At 38.2% G+C, this 21379-nt stretch overlaps 1 protein-coding gene across 1 annotated transcript in view; it reads right to left on the reverse strand.

Annotated features, from left to right (window-relative positions):
- Nucleotides 1-21379, reverse strand: part of SORBS1 (sorbin and SH3 domain containing 1) — a 194427-nt gene that overhangs the window by 12489 nt on the left and 160559 nt on the right. The window contains exons 25-33 of the mRNA XM_018564475.1: nt 20837-20922; nt 16983-17150; nt 13947-13993; nt 12305-12419; nt 12098-12223; nt 11685-11879; nt 4456-4551; nt 2052-2111; nt 1428-1486 (exon numbers count right to left, since the gene is read on the reverse strand). Coding sequence (XP_018419977.1) covers nt 1428-1486; nt 2052-2111; nt 4456-4551; nt 11685-11879; nt 12098-12223; nt 12305-12419; nt 13947-13993; nt 16983-17150; nt 20837-20922 — 952 coding nt within the window. The remainder of the gene's footprint in view (nt 1-1427; nt 1487-2051; nt 2112-4455; nt 4552-11684; nt 11880-12097; nt 12224-12304; nt 12420-13946; nt 13994-16982; nt 17151-20836; nt 20923-21379) is intronic.

The raw sequence follows: 21379 nt of genomic DNA on the forward strand, positions 1-21379 counted from the left end.
ATATCTCTTAAGTTTGTATTGTTGCCTGTGACCCAACTGGAGCGATTACCCCCACCTTCATTCCCTGTGACACCAATACAAAAATTGTGGCATGCGTCAATGGGACAGAAAGGTCAGCACTAAAAGCATTGTCATAAGGTCCAACCTTTCCTCACTTAAATTCAATGTTTGTTTTTGTTTGTGCCCCATTTAAAATATTTCCTATTGGGAATCTCACGCCATTTGGGAACAAAGCCAACATTAAAAAAACTGACAGAGAGTGTATGCCTTCCCAGGAATATCTGTTGGAGAAGATCTCCTCTTTTTCTGTCCTACCCTGTTTCCCTGAAAATAAGACCTACCCCGAAAATAAGACCTAGTACTATTTTTGGGAATTGCTAAAATATAAGACCTACCCCGAAAATAAGACCTATTTGTGACCATTCCCAGGGCCGGTGGTGGCATAAGGGGGAACTTGAAGAGCCGCAGGAGAGAATCAGCGGTACCAACAAAGCCAGCGCTAGAGGAAGCGAGGCGGCACCGGAGGGAGCAGAGCCGCATAAGCTGATGCTTCCTCTATAGCGCCGGCTCCTGTCACAGGCCAGTGATTGGTTAGCAAATTGCTCTTGGAAAGGTATGGTGCCCCTGATATTTTTGTACATGAATAAGTGTGGATTGTTGTACATTAAAAAAAATAAGACCTACCCCGAAAATAAGACCTAGTGTGTTTTTTTGAGCCAAAAAAAATATAAGACAGTGTCTGTCTTATTTTCGGGGAAACACGGTAGTAACACCAGGACAGGAAATACAGCGGAACAGATGTGAGGGGGAGACAGAAAGCAAAATAAAAATAAAACCTGACAGATTTACTAACCCTTCCAATAAACTACTAATAAATGTGCTTTAGCTGCCACCTTTGTCCTTTTCAGAAGCATCCCATCACTTCCTGTGCTTGTGAGGAAGGAACCAGATTGGGTTCTGAAACATTGCTATACGCTGTGAAATCTAGCCCGTCATGCCAATAAAGAGGACTTTATGGATCTTTGGAGTGCCAGCGAACGCTTCATTGTTTTTATGGATTGACTTCCGGCGCCATACGCATACACTGTTGCACCCACCCAAAACTTTGGGGATTAATACACTGGTGAGGACTGTAATGGGACAAGAACACACTTTTGTGTAACCAATAGGGAACAGCAGAAGTATGAAAAACAACGTTCTGGCTCCAGAACACAGTACCTACCAGAATCAATGGATTTCTCAGTAACTATTAGTGATGAGCCGAACACCCCCGTGTTCGGTTCTAACTCGAACTTTCGAACATGGAAAAGCCAGAACTGGGCAAACACTGGCAAGCTTCTGTGTCCAGACATTCAAATATAAAGATTAGCAACAGTTGTAGTAACCAGAAATTCTATGGGAAGAAAGTGAAGCTATTGGTCACTTACGTGTCCTGTGGCGTCTGACTCCTCTCTATGCTTTCTCTTCTTTGCTGTGCTTGAGGTTGCTGGGAAATGATTAAACATTGTTTATTGTCATAAGAAGACACTTTGTGTCGATAGTCAAAGGGGTGAGAGATAGTACTGCAGTAACGGACTGATTTCTCTGCAATGCTTATTATCTCATTGCAGACCGCCTCCTGTCGACAGTCAACAAGAGAAAGAGATAGGAATAGATGGAGATATTCCAGAGTGCATCAAATAAGTCCAGTGCACAAGAGAAGTGGAGATCCCATTAAATCCATGGAGTGTAGGAGAGTTCCAGGGAAAAGCATGGAAAAGACAGGCAAGACACAGAAGAAGGTAGAATTTAGTACAGATATACACAAAACCAGCAGTGCAGAGCCTGATGCGGTTAACATGTTGCCGTTAGACAATGCTCTTGTTCTAGCAAAGAAATGTCAGTGAGCTTGGCTCTATCATGCATTGGGTTAGGATTCAAAATGCAGGCGTAGCAAGAGAGTGTACATTGTTTTTACCAAGAAACAAAAAGACACACGTGTTAAACACAGATAGAAGTCAAACCAGGCCACCAGTGATCTGTCTATATTCAGCGCATCAACGATCTCTTACCACATAGCTCTTTTCAGATTCTGTGAGCTCTGGTCCTGTGCTCAGTATATGCTGGGGCTGCTGTGATCATCAAGCACATTATAAGGGACACATTTAGCAATGGTTATTGGATTACAGGGACACACATAAAAGGCAGACAATACTTTGAATCTCAAACATTATCCATAAGTGAATTTCAGTCCAACAGCTGTTGAGAGAACATGATTTCTACAGCAGATATGGACTCCTGTTTTCCCACATTCAATGATGGCACAGTATCGCTTTTTGTCTTGGCTCCTTCCTTGTTTTAACTCCCTTCCCTCAGTTAGATTGTTCATAGAACCTGGTGATTTCTGTTAATCACAATGAGGTAGTATTTTCTATTGTATATTTATATAAAATTAATCTGCCTGCATATCTATCTGCATATGGTGTCAGCAATGTGACCTGAAATTGCTTTCAGATATTTACATTCTCTAATTTCATCCAACCATCTGTGTTAATATCACAATTGACAACATCTGAATATCATTCCCAGGCATGCTTTGCTACAGGGGAAGGTTCTCTAGGCACATCGAACACTGCACAGTGTACAAGTGATATAGGATTCAGGCTCAATTACCCATGTTCTACCACAATCTACACTACAGTATGTTTACCTTGTATTTTCCAATTGATATACTGAAAGCCTGAATAAAAAGGCATACATAGTTAGTGTTCTCTCTATATTACAAACACTACATTTTAGGTTCCAGTATGAAATCTAGGGAAATGCCCCATTTTTGTAGTGAATGTACAATAATACCTGACAGTATCCTACAAAACATTTGTATACCAGTTTTGTGTAATATATTATATACATGTTTATAATATATTGTATTCCGACACCTGGAAGAGAAGAGGATCTCCATACTAATATAATAGCATCTTCTAGGAGGACCTCTATATAGAAATAGATGCAAGCTATGTTTAAAATGGAAAACAACTGAAATTAAGAAAAAACTAGTAAATAGGAAAAATGTTAAACTATCTTAAAATTTTGTAAGCCAATGTTACTTTAATAATATTCTTGTGGTCTGTTTTCAGCTCACGGCTCAGATTAGCTTTACATTATATATGCAGCCTACTCTGCACATTGCTATACACTGCTTCCTCTGTGATTTATGCTATACTGAAGACACCTCAGATATCTTTTGCTCTTTATATATCAATAAATAACCAGGCAGGGATACTGGTGTTCACCATTGAAGTTACTGAGCTGGATGGAGATATACAGTATAGGTGGTGGCAATTCTGTGAATATTTTCCCAGTAGCACTTAAGCAAGGGTGATTATATCCATAATCTTTCTGCCTATTCATGTTAAACTATTTTCATACTCGTTTGGATTTTTTGCAAGATATTTGTAGAAATGCTTGCATGTGGATGTCTCTTTAATGATCTTTTATGATAATTGAGCCTTACCCTTTTATAATTTTATACAAGTTGCAAATATTTCATCATTCACTGCAATGGACTTAGGCAATGAAAGGTAGAAAACCTGCATTACTATACAACTGCTAGTATACTTTAGCACAGGCCTGCTTCAAAATACACCTGTTAAACCTTATTCTAAAGAATGGCTTAACTAAACTAATAAAGAGTACAAGAACAGTCCTGAGCATTACAACTGGTGCAGTAACCTAATGTCTATTCAGATCTAAACTCTTTAGATTTGCATAATATTTGTGTAAACATGTGAAGAACAAAGAAATGTGCATGTATAGATAAAAAAATGCAAAGGTCACACACTATGTAATAAGACAATGAAATGAAAATATGTATAAAAATAAAATGAATGCAAACATTATTGGATAGTCCAAGATCTGGTGGGTCCTGTGGGCCATATCTGAAACTGTTTTGATTTCCCTGAAAGGTACATATAGAGCAGACATGGTCCTAACTCACAGCTTCTTGTAAAGAGTATTGTGTATCACAGGACCCTTAGCATAATATATACTATAATATACTACTGAATCTTTCAATTGTATAAATATGGTTCTACCACGTTTGTGGGCTGCTGAGTCTTAATCAGCCATCATTTAATAAAAGTATTCTTATTAACATTTTCAATACATAAACCTTTGTTTTACCTGGCAGAGCTATTGTTCCTTTTTCAGTTTCATTATAATTATGCTTTTTATTACCTACACACAAATTTAGATATTATATTTATAATATTCAAAATATGTAGAATTTTTATATACTTTTTGAGATTCAAGCTTCATATCTAAAAAATAGCAAAATTCATGGTCTGTTTTTACGCAAGCTTTGCATCTCTTTACTGGAGGAAATAATCTTAGACTTTATAGCAAAGGGAAAGCAGAAGGATTTTTTGGGAGATCTGTTTAGAGATAGTGAAACAAAAGTAATATGTATGGGCTTACCACAACAGAATTTGATTTCAGGGTATTAACCGGGGAGTCTGTAAGCATTACTGGACTTTTAGATGTCAGTGTTTGTTCATCATCAGATCTGCAAGGCTAATGAGATGACGTAAAAAAAAAACAATAACAAAATGAGAATGGGATGAGGAATGAATGCACAACAAACAGATGACAATATCACAGAGCAACTGCCAAAAGCCATGCTGGGTTTTTGTACAAACACATGGTGAGTACGCCTTCGTTTTGCACAAAAAACTAATTGTATATCTTCCATGCGAGAAAACAACAAACACCCACTGAGAATCTTTATTTATTAGTGGGCACCAGTCACTAGTTTTATGTAGAGAATAGCAATATATTAATACGACTAGAAACAAACTCCAGTAAGCCTTAGCTATCAGCCAGTCAGAACCCACCTTTTCTTGGCCTGACTTCAATAAACTGTTAAATGCTGGTATTTGATTGATCATAGTGGGTTACAGCACATTACTGCTCTGTGCAGTATTATTATGAAGCTACAACAGCCATGGTTCTTGATTAACCAAGAACAAATGTAATTGCTATCTGCTGCCATCTAAAAGGTTAGCTCTGTTATATATAACTGCAGATCTTCTACATCCCGCAAGTCCTAAATATTATATATGATATACCTTTATTCTTAAGTCCATCTACATGTGAAAACACATCACATTCTGTAATTCGCCCAAACCAATGGGGTCATATACTCATAAAATTATGGCCAGCAGAAAGTGGAAATATAGTAGATGGGCACGGCCAGCTGATTTTTAGCTGCCTCTACAACAGTTACGAATACATGCACAGATGCATGAGAAACAGGATATTGACCATATTCAGTAATGGTCTATTAAGGCATGACCTTTTACCATTTCACTCTGTACAATGTGATAAAATATACACAAAAAGAAGGCAAATTAAGTGAACATGGAATGTGGGGCCACTTATCTAAGGATTATGTAACCTAAGACCTAATCTTAGAATGAACATGTTATGTTGACTGGGCCTTTTCGCTTCATCCTTGAGCTTGTGCTAGCAAAGTGTCACAGTAAAACTAAAGAACAATTTAATTAAAAGATATAATAACAACACTTATGCAAAAGGTGGTATTGTCAATAACAGCATGGCTGGTATCTAGTGAGAATGCATCAGGAACACAAGTTCATCTGTATACTTGCTATCTGTGCATGCCTTTTGCTGACTGGTGTCAAAAAGGCGCACTTCCTTTTTCATTACGGCAGCACAAAGAGTTGAGGTACGAACCAAAGTAACCAAAATGACTGACGTGCAGCAGATAAATTAAAGGTACAATATAGTTGGGGCTTACTAGATCTTCACAACTTTTACTGGATTGTTAAAATAAATTTGTTATACCATCCTAACAAAATATTTGCTGTATATATAATACATGTTTTTTTGTTATTTAGGTAAGTCATTTACAATTTCTTATGTAGCATCTTTTGCAACTATCAATTTAATGTGCTGTTAGAGGTGTGCAGTCCATCACTAGCATAAGTTTACTAATCAGTAGGGATGTCCAGATATGAATGGAAGCTGGTATTTTATTTCACCTTTTCAATTCTACAGTCACATAAATTGAGGTCCCTCAAGCAATGAGATACCAGATACAATGGATAAAGACATTTTATACTATCCATAGTAATAAGGTGGATGACTTCTGGCCATAAGCAGACTAGCCTCCACTACTACAGTCTAAGGTGGACCATAGATGGACCAATGCCTTACCTAGAATGAAAATGTCCGCCTAGTCTCAATAATCTTATCTCACACAATGCTTTCTCTTATGTGGCAGATGAAAGTTAACTGTACCTATGCTTCAAAATACCAGTGTATGATAAACAGAAATCTAGAAACTCTTTGCTGGCTCCTGGCTCAGCATACAAGAACATAGCTCATGGCTGTTTTTGCTTCTCATTGGACGCCTGTACATCTCTATACAGGGAGAAACACGCTATAACGCGCATTTTAAAAAGCAAAAACACACAAAACTGTGCAAAAAAAGCACGCAAAATGCGTGAAAACTGCAGACACCTAGGTGTGAAACTAGCTTTATATATTGGTTTTGAGTTGACAGTGGTAGCTAGCATCACCTACCAGTTTCTAATCTCTCTTTACATTTTCAGCACCAAGATTACACCAAAGCAGTCAGTGTCTCTGTCCCCTCCTACAAGGCTATAATAAAGCCTCTGCTATCTCAGAACTTGACTCAATTATTTGATTATGCTGCAATAATCATCAGGCCAGTGTGACACTTAGTAACGATTGTGACACTTGATAGAAGTATATTAATTGTTGTAGGGATTTCTGAAAACAGAGTTCTTAGGAATTTAAATGTCAGTATTCACTTACTTAGAGTGGATTTGGTCCTAAATAAGGCAAGAATTAATGGGCAACTTGCACTGACCGCAACAGGCCAAACTACAACTCTTTCCACGCTATTTAAAGTCCAACTACATTTAGATTTTGGTTTTGGGCTGACAATGGTATCTAGAATCGCATGCCAGCTTCTAAACTCTCTTTAGGTTTCCAGTACCAAGATTACACCAAGCAGTCAGTGTCTCCTAGAATTAAGTTGCACTGTCCTACAGCAACCAATCAGCACGTATCATTCAATTTTTTCACTGTAGTAAAAGGATATTGGTTTATTTGCTATGGGTCTCTGCAGTTCATGATTGGGATCTACAGTACCTCTCCAGTGTTTTCCAGAGGATACAAGGCAAGTCAAAGCTTGCTACAGGATACAATGCATGGTATTCTTCAGAAAAAAATAATAAAACACAGGTATAATTGTTTTGCCATAGACACAGACTTGCTAATGATTTTCATTTTGCCTAGAAACTCAAAACCAATGCTTTCTATTCTTGCAAAGTCACACATGCCCATTCATGATGCGTGGCAGTCAGTGTTAAGGATTGCATGCAGATTGATAGCAGGAATTTATACAAGGTGCAGGACACAAGCTGGTAGCTGATTTCAGCCAAAACTTCCAGTGAGAGTTACCTGCGACACACTGACCCTGCCTCTAATTCTGGGAAGTGGCTGATTTGTGACAGGACAAGAGGACAATGCAGAAGGATAGACAGGTGAAGATAGTGGGATTGTGTCTGTGATCTTCAAAGGAAAGAAAGCTTATCAGGTAGAGTTGGCAGGAGAGAAGATTAGTATATTTTTCCCTGTTATTAAACAACTAGCATAGCGTACAGCACATTCCTTGACACACAGCACAACTCACAACATGCATCATATTGCTTTTTTTCCTATCAGTTCACTAGGAATCATTTCAGGTTTTTAATGAACTGAAAACATTACTTTAAAAATATTGGGTTCAAGATGTATATCTGCACTGTGTGCTGAATGGGTGTATTGCATAGAAGTGCCTCATTCACACAATGACCTTATTGCCTTCATGTGCGGAGCTTTAAAGTGGGTAGACTACATAATGTAAGGGGAAACACTCCAGTTAAAGTGCACATTGGCATGAGATGGCATTCTGGAAAATGTTCATTGGCCACCTGTATTAGCCAAGCTTACAGGGTTAAGCACTGTGCAGACACTCTTGGTGGCAACCTAATGTTGAGAGTACAATAATGATCACTAGGCTAAACCAAGCCACTTGATCTATTGTTCCCCAAAGAAATGTATCCAAGAGTTATCTGCACTGATCTCTCAGATAGCACACACAGACATGCAATCATTTTCTGACAAAAATAAACAGGATCATCATCTCATGTCTATGGCCACCAGTAGAGAGTTTGATATTTTTTGGGAACTGGTACACAAGGATGTCAAAATCAGGCTTCCAACATGTGTCACTGTAAACTGCTCCCATGGAGCACATAATAATACCTCAAAGATCAATCATCACAAGCAGTGCAACAGATCCAAGCATTGCCTATGACAACTGGGTAATGTAAGGATCTTCTTTTAGGACAACAATGATCATAGGCAAGAATTGAAAAAGCTCATCACATGTAGAAATGTTCAACATGTTAAAAAGTTATCAAAACAAGTAAATGCCAGCGTGAGACTGGAGCCTAAAGTGTTAAATTCTAAACAGAATATAACTTTTCTCACCAGGTAATAAGGTAGTTTTGTTAGCAGGCCTGGTTCGGAAATTCCCACTGATGAGAAGGTGGCCGCAGACAGCAGATGTGGTCTCACATTTGCAAACAATCCATCTGACAAAAGTCACCCCCCCCCCCACTCCTCTTTTACCACAGGGGGATGAATAAGTTCAACAACCCTGATATCAATCCAGTCCATAACCTTATACTTTGTTAGAATGGTATATTAAGTAAGTCTAGAAGGTCTTTGGTACCATTGGACAACCCATTGATCCAAAGTAGAGTGCAGATGTGGAAGATGGCTGTGGTCCATCTGACAAATACAACTTATGATTTTATTTCAATTCACTCAGGTTAGTTTTTTTTTTTTTAGATTGCAGCTCCTTTTTGTTTTATGGTGAGGTATTCTTTATACACTGAGTGGCCAGATTATTATGACCACCCCATCAGTACTTCGTTGGGCCACGAGAACTCCACGAGATGACTTTGTTGGGCCGCCTCGTGACTCCACGAGATGTTGAAAGGTGATGCGAGGAATCTGACACTGCACTGTTGCACTTCTGTTGTCTTGTACCAGTCTTGCCACTCTGCGTTCTGCCCTAACATTGACTAGTCACTGATGGCCACAATTCGCACGTTCAGACCCAGATTTTCGGCTGACAGTCCAGTCTTTAAACACTTTAACAATCAGCCCCTCTTGAACGTTTAATTAATTCTGCTGTTTTGCTGGTACTCACTCCATGGCTCCGAGCGCCAACAATCATCCCACGTTCAAAGGCTGTTAAATCGCGTTGTTTACCCATATCTTCAGAAAAAAATCCTTCTACTGTCGTGGTAAACAACCTGCTTCCCTATTTATAATGGTCTGGCCCTCTAGCAACTTCAACGTGAAATTATAGCTAATTTGCCTACAAACGTCAGGTTGTCATAATAAACTGGCCACTCAGTGTATATGAGTAACTTTATCAAACATGGGAGCATCAGGGAAGATGTCATTTGTTTTACACGAAAGAGCTCTGAATGTAAAAGCCTGAACAAGAGATCCATGTGCACCAGGTTAACATTCATATATTTTGCTATTCATGAACTTCACATTGTTGAAATTGGATAGGTTAATATAAAGTATATTGTACTTATATGCCTTTTAACATGTGCACAGTCATGTATGTGAATGGGCCATCCATTAGAACATACAGTAGCATTAGTAAAGAAAATGTATTAATAAAACGCACAAATGTCAGTTTTCAAGCTAGAAAAAAAATTAGTCACCTATAACATAGGCAAGAAAAAGTTAAAGTTAGGAAGGGGAATGTATGACTTCTGTTTTACAACACAGCTCATCACACTTTAGTCTTGATGCACACGAGCTGAGAGAGCACACACATGCAGTATGTACCTTAATGGGACTGCCCTGAGCTCTCTTCCCATCATCTTGGTTATTACTGACAAAGCTAAGGAGTTCTTTACATAACTGCTTCTCCTCATAGGGATCAATATGCATCTTAGAGTCTGGTTCTGCACAAATGTTTACACTTGACTGGTTGTCTACGGTCTTAAAAACAGGTTGCTTACAACAGTCATTCTCACCATTGACTATTGAGCCACCATCACTATTGGCTTTGCACTGATTACGCAAAACATCAGTAAGCTCTGAGATTAAGAAATCATGTGGTCTTTGTGACTGCACAGGAGAGCATCCATAACTGGAAGGGGAACACATGAACTTCTCATCGCCATATGGAGAAATGACATAACTGATTCTAGTGGAAGACTGGGGCCGGGAGGAGTAGGTTGGTACAGAAGACAGGGCAGAGTTTGGGGTAGATCTACCAGACTGATTGCCATAGTGCAGGCTGACAGAAGGGGTTAAGGAGAAAGTTGGGCTTGCAGCTGCAGATGGGGTTATGTAGTCTATGGAGCACAGGGTGGCTTCGGGTAGGGGAGGAAGAGGAGGGGTTGCAGAGTAGCCACTATTACGGGAGACACCCATTGTAAGAGAAATCCATTCAGATGTAATAGTCTGCACTTCTGGAGAGAAAGCTCTGCGAGCAACATGGGGTGGAGTGGTGGTACGAGGCCTGGCATAACCATGAGACTTCATAGAGAAAACAGATAAAGAAAACAAAAAAGATGAGGAGATGTCATGGAAATATCACTCATACAAATGAATATCTGAAATTATAAAATATGACTTAATATATAGATGTCCTGCTATTATATTTATCTTATTGGATATATGACTATGCCTACCTACCATTTATAATACATTGAATAATATACACACAGTAGTGAAAATAAATAAATATAATAATATAGGCCCAAATGGTACGTTATCTATCAAGATATATTCCTTGTGTATTGTATACAATCTTTTTAAGACCTTCACTGTAGTAAAGTCTTCACCCTTTTGTTTCTATTATTGTGAAAAGTCTGGGCCCCCCGCAAAAAGACCCCCTATAATTGCATCCCAAGCTCTCACAACATAACTCAGATCCATATATACCATCATTGTGCCCACACCAGTATGAATTATCCCAAAGGTCAGTCACAGTAGCAGTGGTGTGAGAGAGAAACACCCGCACTCTGCGGATGGAACATAAAATGTGGCACAGATTTTGCTGCTGGTTTCAATAATTTTTTGACAATTTAAACCCAACTCCAGCCAAGTCATTTTTTAGTTTTGGATGAAGTGAGGAAGAGTTACAACCTCTGTCAGGTCTTCAATTCTGCCAGGATCTCTGCTGGAGAGATTTTCCTTTACTTTCTTTTCTACCTGAAACCCATCGCCTGGGCAGGAAGTAAGGGGAAATCTATCTTATGGAGCTTCAGACAGCAATGATATAATTCCTCACACTATAAAAAAAGTTGTTTTATGTCTGCCTGTGTCCCCACTGGATGGATTTCCTGTCCTATTTGGCATCTGTCATTTACATGAAAGTAAGAAGAAATCTCCTAAACAGGGACTCAGATTGCAGTAAATAAGTTGACAGAAGCTGTAACTCTTCTATATTATATTCAAAGCTAAAAAGGAGCTGGGCTTTAAGCACAGGACTGTGAAAAGTTGCAACTGAAATGCACATTTTCTAGTAAATAGGATGATACATGGAATAATGCACAGCAGGCACATACCTGTGGGGACGCACTTGTGCTTCTGTTTGGTGAATATGTTAATGGAAGGTCCATGTAATCTGGTGCGTTCTTCACACGCGGCCTCTTGAGTACATCTACATATGTTATTGGAAATATACCTTGGCGGCCGGTACCAGATATCTTCCCTTCATACCAGTTTTCATCCACTCTGCGAATCAGTGTTATCCTTTCCCCCTTGAAGAAAAGAAAATGTTTTCTAAATCTAAGATTCTTAAGAACACAAAAGTAAGGTATTCTTACTTATTACAAATAAAAGTCTAGAACTTCCATGGTGAGGACATCGATGAAATCCTGGGAATCTACCATGGAACATTTTTATTATGGCTGTTTGACAGCAAAGGCAACATGCACAATGATCATGGCAGTCAAAGATCCACTTTAATGTTTACTACCTTCTTAAATGACATTTCCACAGCTGTATCCCCATTAAAGCTGAACTTGGCAGCAGCATCACCGTATTCCAAAACTTGCACTGGTGAAGCCTTCCGTGGCTGTACTTTCTCAGTTTGTGGCAACATCTATAATAAAATCAAAATATTCAGCCCACGATAAAGAAAAATACTTCTTTTTTGCCATATTGTTATATGAGCCATATATACCTCAATATATGAAATAGGAAAGATTCCCATCCTTCCATGATGTTCTCCTTCAAACCAGTTCTGATCTACTTGTTTGTAAATGTAAACTACATCTCCTTTCTGGAGTGACAACTCCCTGTATGAGTGTGTAAAAAGACAAGACACTAATTACAATAGTTACACAGCAAAATCAAATGTATATGAAAAGTGTAGAGAAAATTGAATATGTATATATCCATGAGGTTGTCTGAGCCAGCTTGCCATTTCAGTGTAAGGTAAGATAAGAAAAAGGGAAAAATGTCCCCAATGGGAACATATACAGTAATAAATACTTTGCAAAGGTACAACCCTTTACGATCTCTTTTCCAAACTTAAAAAAAAGGTTGAGGCTGAAGGTGGTCTTTAAGCCTGGCCTTGATATATTGTTAATTTTGCATCTACCATTACTATGCCAAGTGAGGAGGTTTCCCTCCTTTTGCCATTTCTCTGCAACATAATATCACTAGCAAGCTAGTGGGTGATTCAAATGAACGTGCCCATAGATATTAGATCAGAAGGAACAGGGGATTTGATAGAGGAAGGTTGGGTTAGATCCTATATCAGGTTTAAGTGCTGTCTGCATTTCTGTATTTTGAATCAAGATTTGATTTGATTTTATGAATTTGTGGTTTTGTGCCTGGCACCTTTAAAATCCAAACAATTGCAACTCACTTCCTTATGAACCACACAGGAATTGAGCGAGTGTTTCCAGCAGGGACATTGGCTGCCATAAATACCCGATAGGGGTTCTCATTTGTCTCCTCTCTACTTTAAACACTTGAGGATCTTAAACATAATACATTCTAGAAACTTTGTAGAAATGTTTTAAAACGCATGTTCTATGTTCAGCTTCCTTTTCCCTGTCGCTGCTCAACCTGCAGCTATTACCAGCATTTACTGACTGCCAAAATTACAGTGGACAATTGCTATGTATTACATAGCAGGAGCGGTTGTCAAAATGCAACTGCTCAGTTTTCTGATCTCCCCCGTGAAGTATGAACCCAGAAGCGCTCAGTTCTGAGCATTTCTGGTTTCAGAGCTGTCAAACAGGAAAGTAACTTATCGAGCACAGTCTAAGTTTACAAAAAAGTTTCAACATTAATAAAGTAAATGAAAAAACAAGCATTATGGATATGCTTTAATATTGTAAATGAAAAAACAAGCATATGGTATGCATACGGCCTTTGGGCCACAATTGCGCACAATTGTGCCCATGCACACCAGGGTGTGAGCAATAATTCTAGGGCCATCATTAATTGTTAACGCTAAACTGATAAGCTGGCACTTATGGACAATCTTGTATATGTAGCTTTTCACCATTTCACAGAGGCTTCCAATGTTACAACTTGAAATATTTGGCATCTATTTACTTGACGCAGCCTCATATTTTATATTTTACTTAAAAAAATTGGAATTATATTATGTTTGTGCACAGAAATTAATTTGAGTGTATTTTTGACTGAAAAGGTAGATTTGACAAGTTTTGTGCTACTGCCACCATTTTATTCTACGGGGTCTCTGCTTTCAAGAAAATATGAAATGTTTTGAGGGGTTTAGTGCACTTTACCATGTGTCAGCAAGGGTTAAAGAAAAAAAATCAAGAAAGTATTATTAGGTCACTTACTTTGGAGACTGTGCTTTGAAATCAAACTTTGCTCTGGCTTGTGTCATCTAAACATAGACATGAAAGAGTCATTTTAACAGATAATGCTGTCATTATTTTACAAAGAACTGCTGAACACAGATGAAGAAAATGTAAATGTTACATGTATAGTCCACAATGAGTTGAATTAGTTGGTTTCTTCTAACCAAATGAAGTTCTTAGTATAGAATGGAATACAAATCTGAATTAATTGCCCTCATCTGGGACACAGCTCATAGAATATTGATGACTTATTAAAGTATTATGCAGCATGTAGCACATGAGATATTTTAGTTAGACTTGCTGTTAATACTTTCTAGTGATAATTAATAGAACATATTATGCAGAACAACACTTTAATCTGTCGAATTTACATACTAAAGTCATAGTGCCTTGCTTAAAGACATTCCATCTAACTAGACTTGTCTAGAACAGCACAGACTCTGCGCCAGCCGCTGGACATGAGAAAATCACAGATAATATGAATTATTAATAACTATTTTTTAATACTGCTCTTTTAACTTCATGACAAGAAAAGCAGCAAAGTGCATCTCAGTTTCTGGGATACATATAATGAATACCAGTGTTATACAGAAAGAATTCCACAGCTGCACTTGGAAAAAAAAGGAAGCTAGAAGGGAAACTTTCCTATAAAGTGTAGGGTTAAAAGTGCTGCAATTAAGGCATATATAAACCCTGAATCTATTTTTCAGTATGCTTGGTACCATGCCTCTATGTATATAGTTTTCTTACCTGGAGATCCTGCCAATAACATCACTTCCTGTTGCAGGCTGACAATACTCATCCACTGCCTCTCAGTTGGCAGCAGTGTTGTCAGTCTGCCATGCAAACTCCTCCAGTTGGTTGTTAGACTGCCTATCTGATAGACCGGATAGGCAGCCCAACAGCCAACTGAGGGAGCTCACACGGCAAGCTGACTACTACTAATTGTGAAGCAATAGCTTAGTGTTGCCTACAACAGGAAATTCTTCTTCTGGCAGCATCTCCGAGTAAGGAATTGTGCAACAGATTCACAAATAAATTAAATACTTTATACGGTGAGAAATCTTTCCAAACATACTTAAAAATAGACTTTGGATTTACACACGTTTTAATGTAAACCTTTCATGGACAAAAAAATAGGGTTTTCTATTCCTGACACCATTCTGAAAATGATAGTTGCTGGGCTGTTCTGCTTCTTAGCTGACTTCATTACTTTGTGAGTCTTGGACATGAAAGAGTCAGTATTTCTCATCTACATATTTATTCTGGGTCAGAGACCCATAGTACTGCAGCCATAGGGTCAGCATGACAGCCAAACAATGAGCATTTTTAGAATAAGGAGTCATCAACAATGCTCGCCAAATCTTTCTCAAAAAGTTTCTTATCAGGCTGTTACTAAACCATAAAACATACCAAACCAAATCAAACCATAGAAACATACTGTAACAAAACACTCAACTTAATTCAACTCCTGAGGACTAAATGATAAAAAATAAAACATAATTAGAACATATTATTCAATTGCAGGGAAAGCATCATTAATTGATAATTAAGAATATATATATATAATCTGATTGGAATAGGACAGAATATGGGAGCTGCTGACTTTTACAAGTTTCACATCTGTCATCCTTAGCACAGGTATGCAGCCAGGGATGTGTCAGAACACCTGGCTTCCATACTTGTTCCAGGTTAAGGATAAGGATGACAGCCCCGCAGCTTGCACCTTTAAAATAAGCCAGTGACCACAACTCCTATCATTCTTTCCCGATAGGTTTCCTTAAATAAGTAATTGTAATATAGAGGTTATGAAAATTCCGAATTACTAATCATTCTTTAGAAACCCAAGGTGTATTAGTTTTTTTTTCTTCTTTTTATCTTAGTAAAGCAGATGATGTAATTAGAGCCAAATGAACACTTCATAATAGCAGACATCACCTGTGCCCACTATTAACAAATCCGCACTATGTTAATACAGCATGCCACAACAAATGATGCTTTCCTCTTTGTCCTGAGACTCATTTATATTTGAATGAGTTGAGTAAATTATAGATAACTGGGTCATTATTAGATTGTAGAGTAATAGGGTTGCCACTTGGCTGCTATAATAGCTTTTAATAGCCATGGTATTAGTATGAAGCATTAAGGTGAGAATGTTTTTAGAAAACATGGAGACTGTACATGTAAAGAATAATGATCATATTCTGATGTGTCACATGTTATTACATCGTACAGAGTCAATATTTTTAATTGAATTAAATGTATGCTCTGCACATTTTTTGAAACAGAACAATTTGTTATTTCCCGATAGTCTCATTATTTTCATTTTCCCAAATACAGCAACATACTAATACAGACAAAGCAACATAAATAGGGCATTGCAACAGCTGGACCTTAAAAGTGTCTGAAGGTAAAATGCATTTTTTGTGCTTTGCAACCAATCAGCTTCCAGCTATCGTTTTTAAATCCTCTCAAGTTGATATAGGCAACAGAAACATGTTTCACTTTAAAAGCATCCTGGGCATTAACACATTAAACCCAGTTATCTTTTACATTACACAACAAATTAAAATATAGCGGCTTGTAATAAAATATAGCAGAATAGTAGGTAAGGTTTGATTAGTCTAATACACAGATGACGTTTTTAGCAGGTTTAAAATAATTACATGTATTTCAAAGGTTGGTTAGTAGTTGATTATAAGATGAAACATGCATTGCCTACTTGATAAGGCAAAAATAATTTTCCAGCATAACAAAAAATGTACCATCTAATATCTATGCAACAAACTATAGATCATACTGGCATGCAATGAGCACCTGAGTCCCCAGCTAACATGCAGATAGCAAGCTCTAGAGATCTGATTTCCTCTACCAGCCAAATTAGATAAAAAGCAAATGAAGGAGAAGCGGATGGGTGGCATACTCTAGGCAATAAATGATTGGCTACAGTGAATGGATGAACATGGACAATACGGATCTGGGCCAAGCAGCAGCCTAATGTCAGCAAGAACAGACCTCAGACCGAGATCTCCTCTTTGATGAATCGTCTATATTGAGGAGGTCTCCAAACCGCTCATTAGTGATAAACTGGTGGTGTGATGAGACAATCCCAGTGTGCCTCCTAGCAGCAATATCAGCTTCTTCTTGCTCACGTTTAAGTCTCCGCTGATCCTCTAAAAGTTTCTGAGATAAAAATTGCATTATTGGGCTTGTGAATCACCTGCCTGGTCATGTCACTTATTTAAGGAATCAGAATCAATAAACTTTTCATTCATAAAAAAAGGCTACCTGAGAAGCAAGATATGGCTTTAAAATGTAAAGCAACTGAAGTCAATAAATGCAATAAATTAACACTTTTACTTTCTTGGGAAAGCTGCTAATATTCAATAGGCAAACTCATCACTTCCTTTGTGCCGATGGCCACCTCCTCCACTACATCATCCTAACTAACAGCACCATATACACCAGTAACAAATTCACTTGCGTCATGAAGCTGAGATTTTGGTTTTCTGGTTTATATGTTTACAGCTAGGGCATACTAAAGAGGATGATACACATTAATACACATTAATAAATAGTGAAATTATTTCACGTTAGGACAGCCTAAAAATATATATATTTTTTCATATAAAGGGTTATGATTTTTCTGAATTTAGAAGAATGGTGTTAGATTATATAGTTCAAGTTTTCTCCCATTAAACCTGGCCCCCATTTGGTTTGATATGCCCATTAGATATGTCTACTGCTGAGCCATGTCATCACAATGCACAGTGTATTCAATGCTGCATACAAAATGCATACCAAGCTATTTCCCAAATAGTCATTAATGCCCATGGAGATGTATTATTGCTATGGTGTCATATTATGGGATTGAATACAATCATTTATTCATTCACCAGACATCCTGATTACTTTTTAAAGGAGAACTATGGGGTTAAGGGCTTTTCCCTCATTGTCAGTTTCCCTCATTGTCACCTGTGACAGTCTCATTGTCACAGGTCGGCTAGAACTATGAGGTGAGTGAAAAGCACTCACCTCATAGTTCTGATATCCATTTGAATGTGTTTTTCTTTTAATTATAAGGCAGCAGTATAAAGTTAATAGCCCTCTGCTAAATTAAAGGGAACTTTTTATTGTGGGAGATAGTCTGCCATTGTTGATCTTTCTGAAAATACCAGTTGTCTCTGAATGTCTGTAAAGATTCTCAGAAAACAGTAGGTCCCCTTGCACTCCATACAGCGTTTCCGGTCCAAGTGAAAATGGTGGTGCTTGCAGTGACAATCACGGATGGCGCTGTGTACAACAGTCAATAAAGAATAGAAATCACCAGCACTCCGTAAATTAAATTTAAAAAAAGGTCGATTTATTTGGACTAAACGTCACACATATCGCATAATCCAGCTTTTCGGGACCACGCAGGGTCCCTTCATCAGGGCAGAGATGTGACGTGAGAGATTCTCACTCATCCAGGTTATGGTATAGCTAGTAGAAATTAGTCAAAGTCAACTGGACTTGTTCTTGATGATGAAGACGTGTCACAGCTTACCCAAGCTTCTTCTTGATTTTTGAACAACTTCAAGAACAAGTCAAGCTGAATCTCACTATTAATAGCCAGTTGACTGAATGTTATGCTTATTTCTTGGCTTCAATACATTCAGAGGCACTGATCTAGAGCAAAATAGAAAGATGAAGAGTTCTGACTTAACAGAAATAATGATTTGAAGACTAACACAGGTAAGGGCCAGTATTTCAGCACTATTGGGACCCTGGGCACTTTTTAGGCCAGGTAAGGCTCACTAAGTCCATTAAGCCCCAAGTGCTCTCTGTGCTTTGCCTATGCAGGGGAGAGAAACAGCTTTATTCATCTGCCATCCTCCATAGATACACACTCACCTTTCCTCTGCTCTCCCACAGCTCTTTTTTGTTAATGGGAGCAAAGAGAAATACTCAATACTGACCAGGGGAAGCCTGTCAGAAGTATTGAGCACTCACATTCCTCCCCAAGTGAAAGCGCAAATGCTTGGAGATTGACAGCTCTCACTACCTCTGCTCAGCACTGCCACATAATGGCAGCGAGAATGCCCCACATAGATCTTTCTCTCTTTGATCAAAAGGAGTAGTGGAAGAGTGAGTTAAATATATGCAGCTGGGGAAGGAAACAGTTAAGTGAACATGTTGCTTTGCCTTGCATAGGTAAAGCACAGTTTCATTTTAGGTGACATATACAGGCCAGGATTTTGAGCATGCAATTTTGAAAGGGGCCAAAGCAAAAAAGAATTTCTGATTTTGCCAGTAGGCAAAATTCAACAGCGGCAGCAGGAGGTTCCTCTATCCACGTTGTTGTGCCCAAAAAAGCAGATTTTTATGCCCAAAAGCTGAACAAAAAAATCTAACCGTGTATACCCAGCTTAAGGCAGGGAAATCAGGATATTCTTTTCCACATAAGAAAACTTTTCTGGGTGTCTCTCGGGGGCATAAAATGTAGATTTCATAATTTTAAATGGTATATGGGTGGTTCAAATACAATTGGAAATTATAAAAGAGTCTCCAGGTCTAACATATTACAATACTGTTTGGCTGCACTTTTGTGAGATATACTGTATTTCATACACACCTGCCAAGTCACTGGCTAAAGACTTCCAATTTTACATTTGTTAATGGATATTAGATTGACATAAACAATATGGAAATACCACAAGAATCATTAAGATAGCATAAATTGCACAATAATACTCCCCTTTTTCACTGGAAAATGAGGCAAACCAACACAAAACAGCATTTGTATGCATTTTGCAAGTTACCGTATATACTTGAGTATAAGCCGAGATTTTCAGCCCATTTTTTTGGGTGAAAAGTGCCCCCCTCGGCTTATACTCGAGTCAGCGCCAGCGCGTCTTCTTACTTACCTCGCCTAGCGTCGCGTCACTGCTGCTCGGTGTGCGGCGCTCCGAGCGGGGTCATCTGGCAGTCTCCGGGTCCTAATTTAGGATCCCAGTTTTTTTGGCTAAAATTAGGTACCTCGGCTTATATTCGGGATGGCTTATACTCGAGTATATACGGTAGTCTTTTTTGCCATGTTGGCACATATAGTACACCTACACATATTTTTACACCAAGAGAAATATGTTCACTCTCACTGTTTAGCCTCTTTCTGAAAAAGCGTATTGCCTGTCTGTGTCTAGCTTCATTAATTCTGTGTAACAGACTCATAACTAGTTACAAAGTGAAAATTAGAGAAAAGTTGGAATTCCTTATTGCTATACTTGTCAATGGTCAATGACTCAGAAAGCCTTGATGCCACTAGCATTTTCAGAAGGATAGGTCAGCACTGGCAGATTACCTATTACTGTCGTCAGATATATTTTAATATTCAACATTAACAAACTGTAATGCTCGCAGCAAATTGCAGTAAAATTAACACTAGATCTGCTAAAGCTTCAAATGGTCCATCTTCGGAAAAATAAACAACAACAAACAAACTGAAGTGTAGGTGTTGCCCTTTAACTGCCAAATGGTTTCCCTCTGTTAGCTTTCAATATAGATAAGAGATAACACATGGTTGGTTTCTACTAGTAACACCTGCACTTACCTTTTGCTTGCCATGACTGTGTACAAAATCCCAATTTTGGTTACGAAACTGAACAAAAAAGACATAATTCCCCTTATACACATCACAAATTATCTGAGATATCTTTACTTGTGAAGAACACCTACAAACTCAGTAGTTTTAACAGAACCATCTAGGATTGCAAGACTTCAAACCTCATTAAATCATTTCTCATGCCACACAACAACACCATGCATTTGTTTGTCTTTCAATCGGAACAATCTAAAGGGGAGTTTTAAAAAGTACAGAAATATGAAAATACCTCTTTGCTGTCATAACGCCTGCGTACTAACTCTTCTGGATGATCCATGTATTCAAGAGGTGTAAAATGTCTTGGAGATTCAGAATCTAATTTACAAATAATAAAATCCAGTCAGTGGATGACTTTTAGGGATACGAGAAGACAAGGACAGACAGAGGCAGCACAAAAGGACAGTCAATCATTTCTATAACTATAAAGAGCATCACTGCAACCAAACGTTTGAAAACACAAGTTTGTGATCCTGCTGACGCCAATCAAAACAGGATGGAAAGGGTTAAGAATAAATGAACAGCATTTTGATGCAAACATCATGATGCAGTCTCAAACAGGGCACACGTAATCGTATACATGACCTGGCAATGCAGGACACACTGGCACATGCATACATGTGGTTTTAGCTGGAATTTGGTTTAGCTATATTTTGAGATGTTAGTCATTCTGAGTCTTCATCCTGATTTCCATGGCTGGGAATTATCCTTATCGGGAGACAAAATTCTGACAAACCTTTTATCATCTGTCCCTTTTGAATAAACAAATATAGTT

Source organism: Nanorana parkeri, unplaced genomic scaffold (genome assembly GCF_000935625.1).
Source record: "Nanorana parkeri isolate BGI_ZX_2015 unplaced genomic scaffold, ASM93562v1 scaffold753, whole genome shotgun sequence".
In the NCBI taxonomy this organism is placed as follows: Eukaryota; Metazoa; Chordata; class Amphibia; order Anura; family Dicroglossidae; genus Nanorana; species Nanorana parkeri.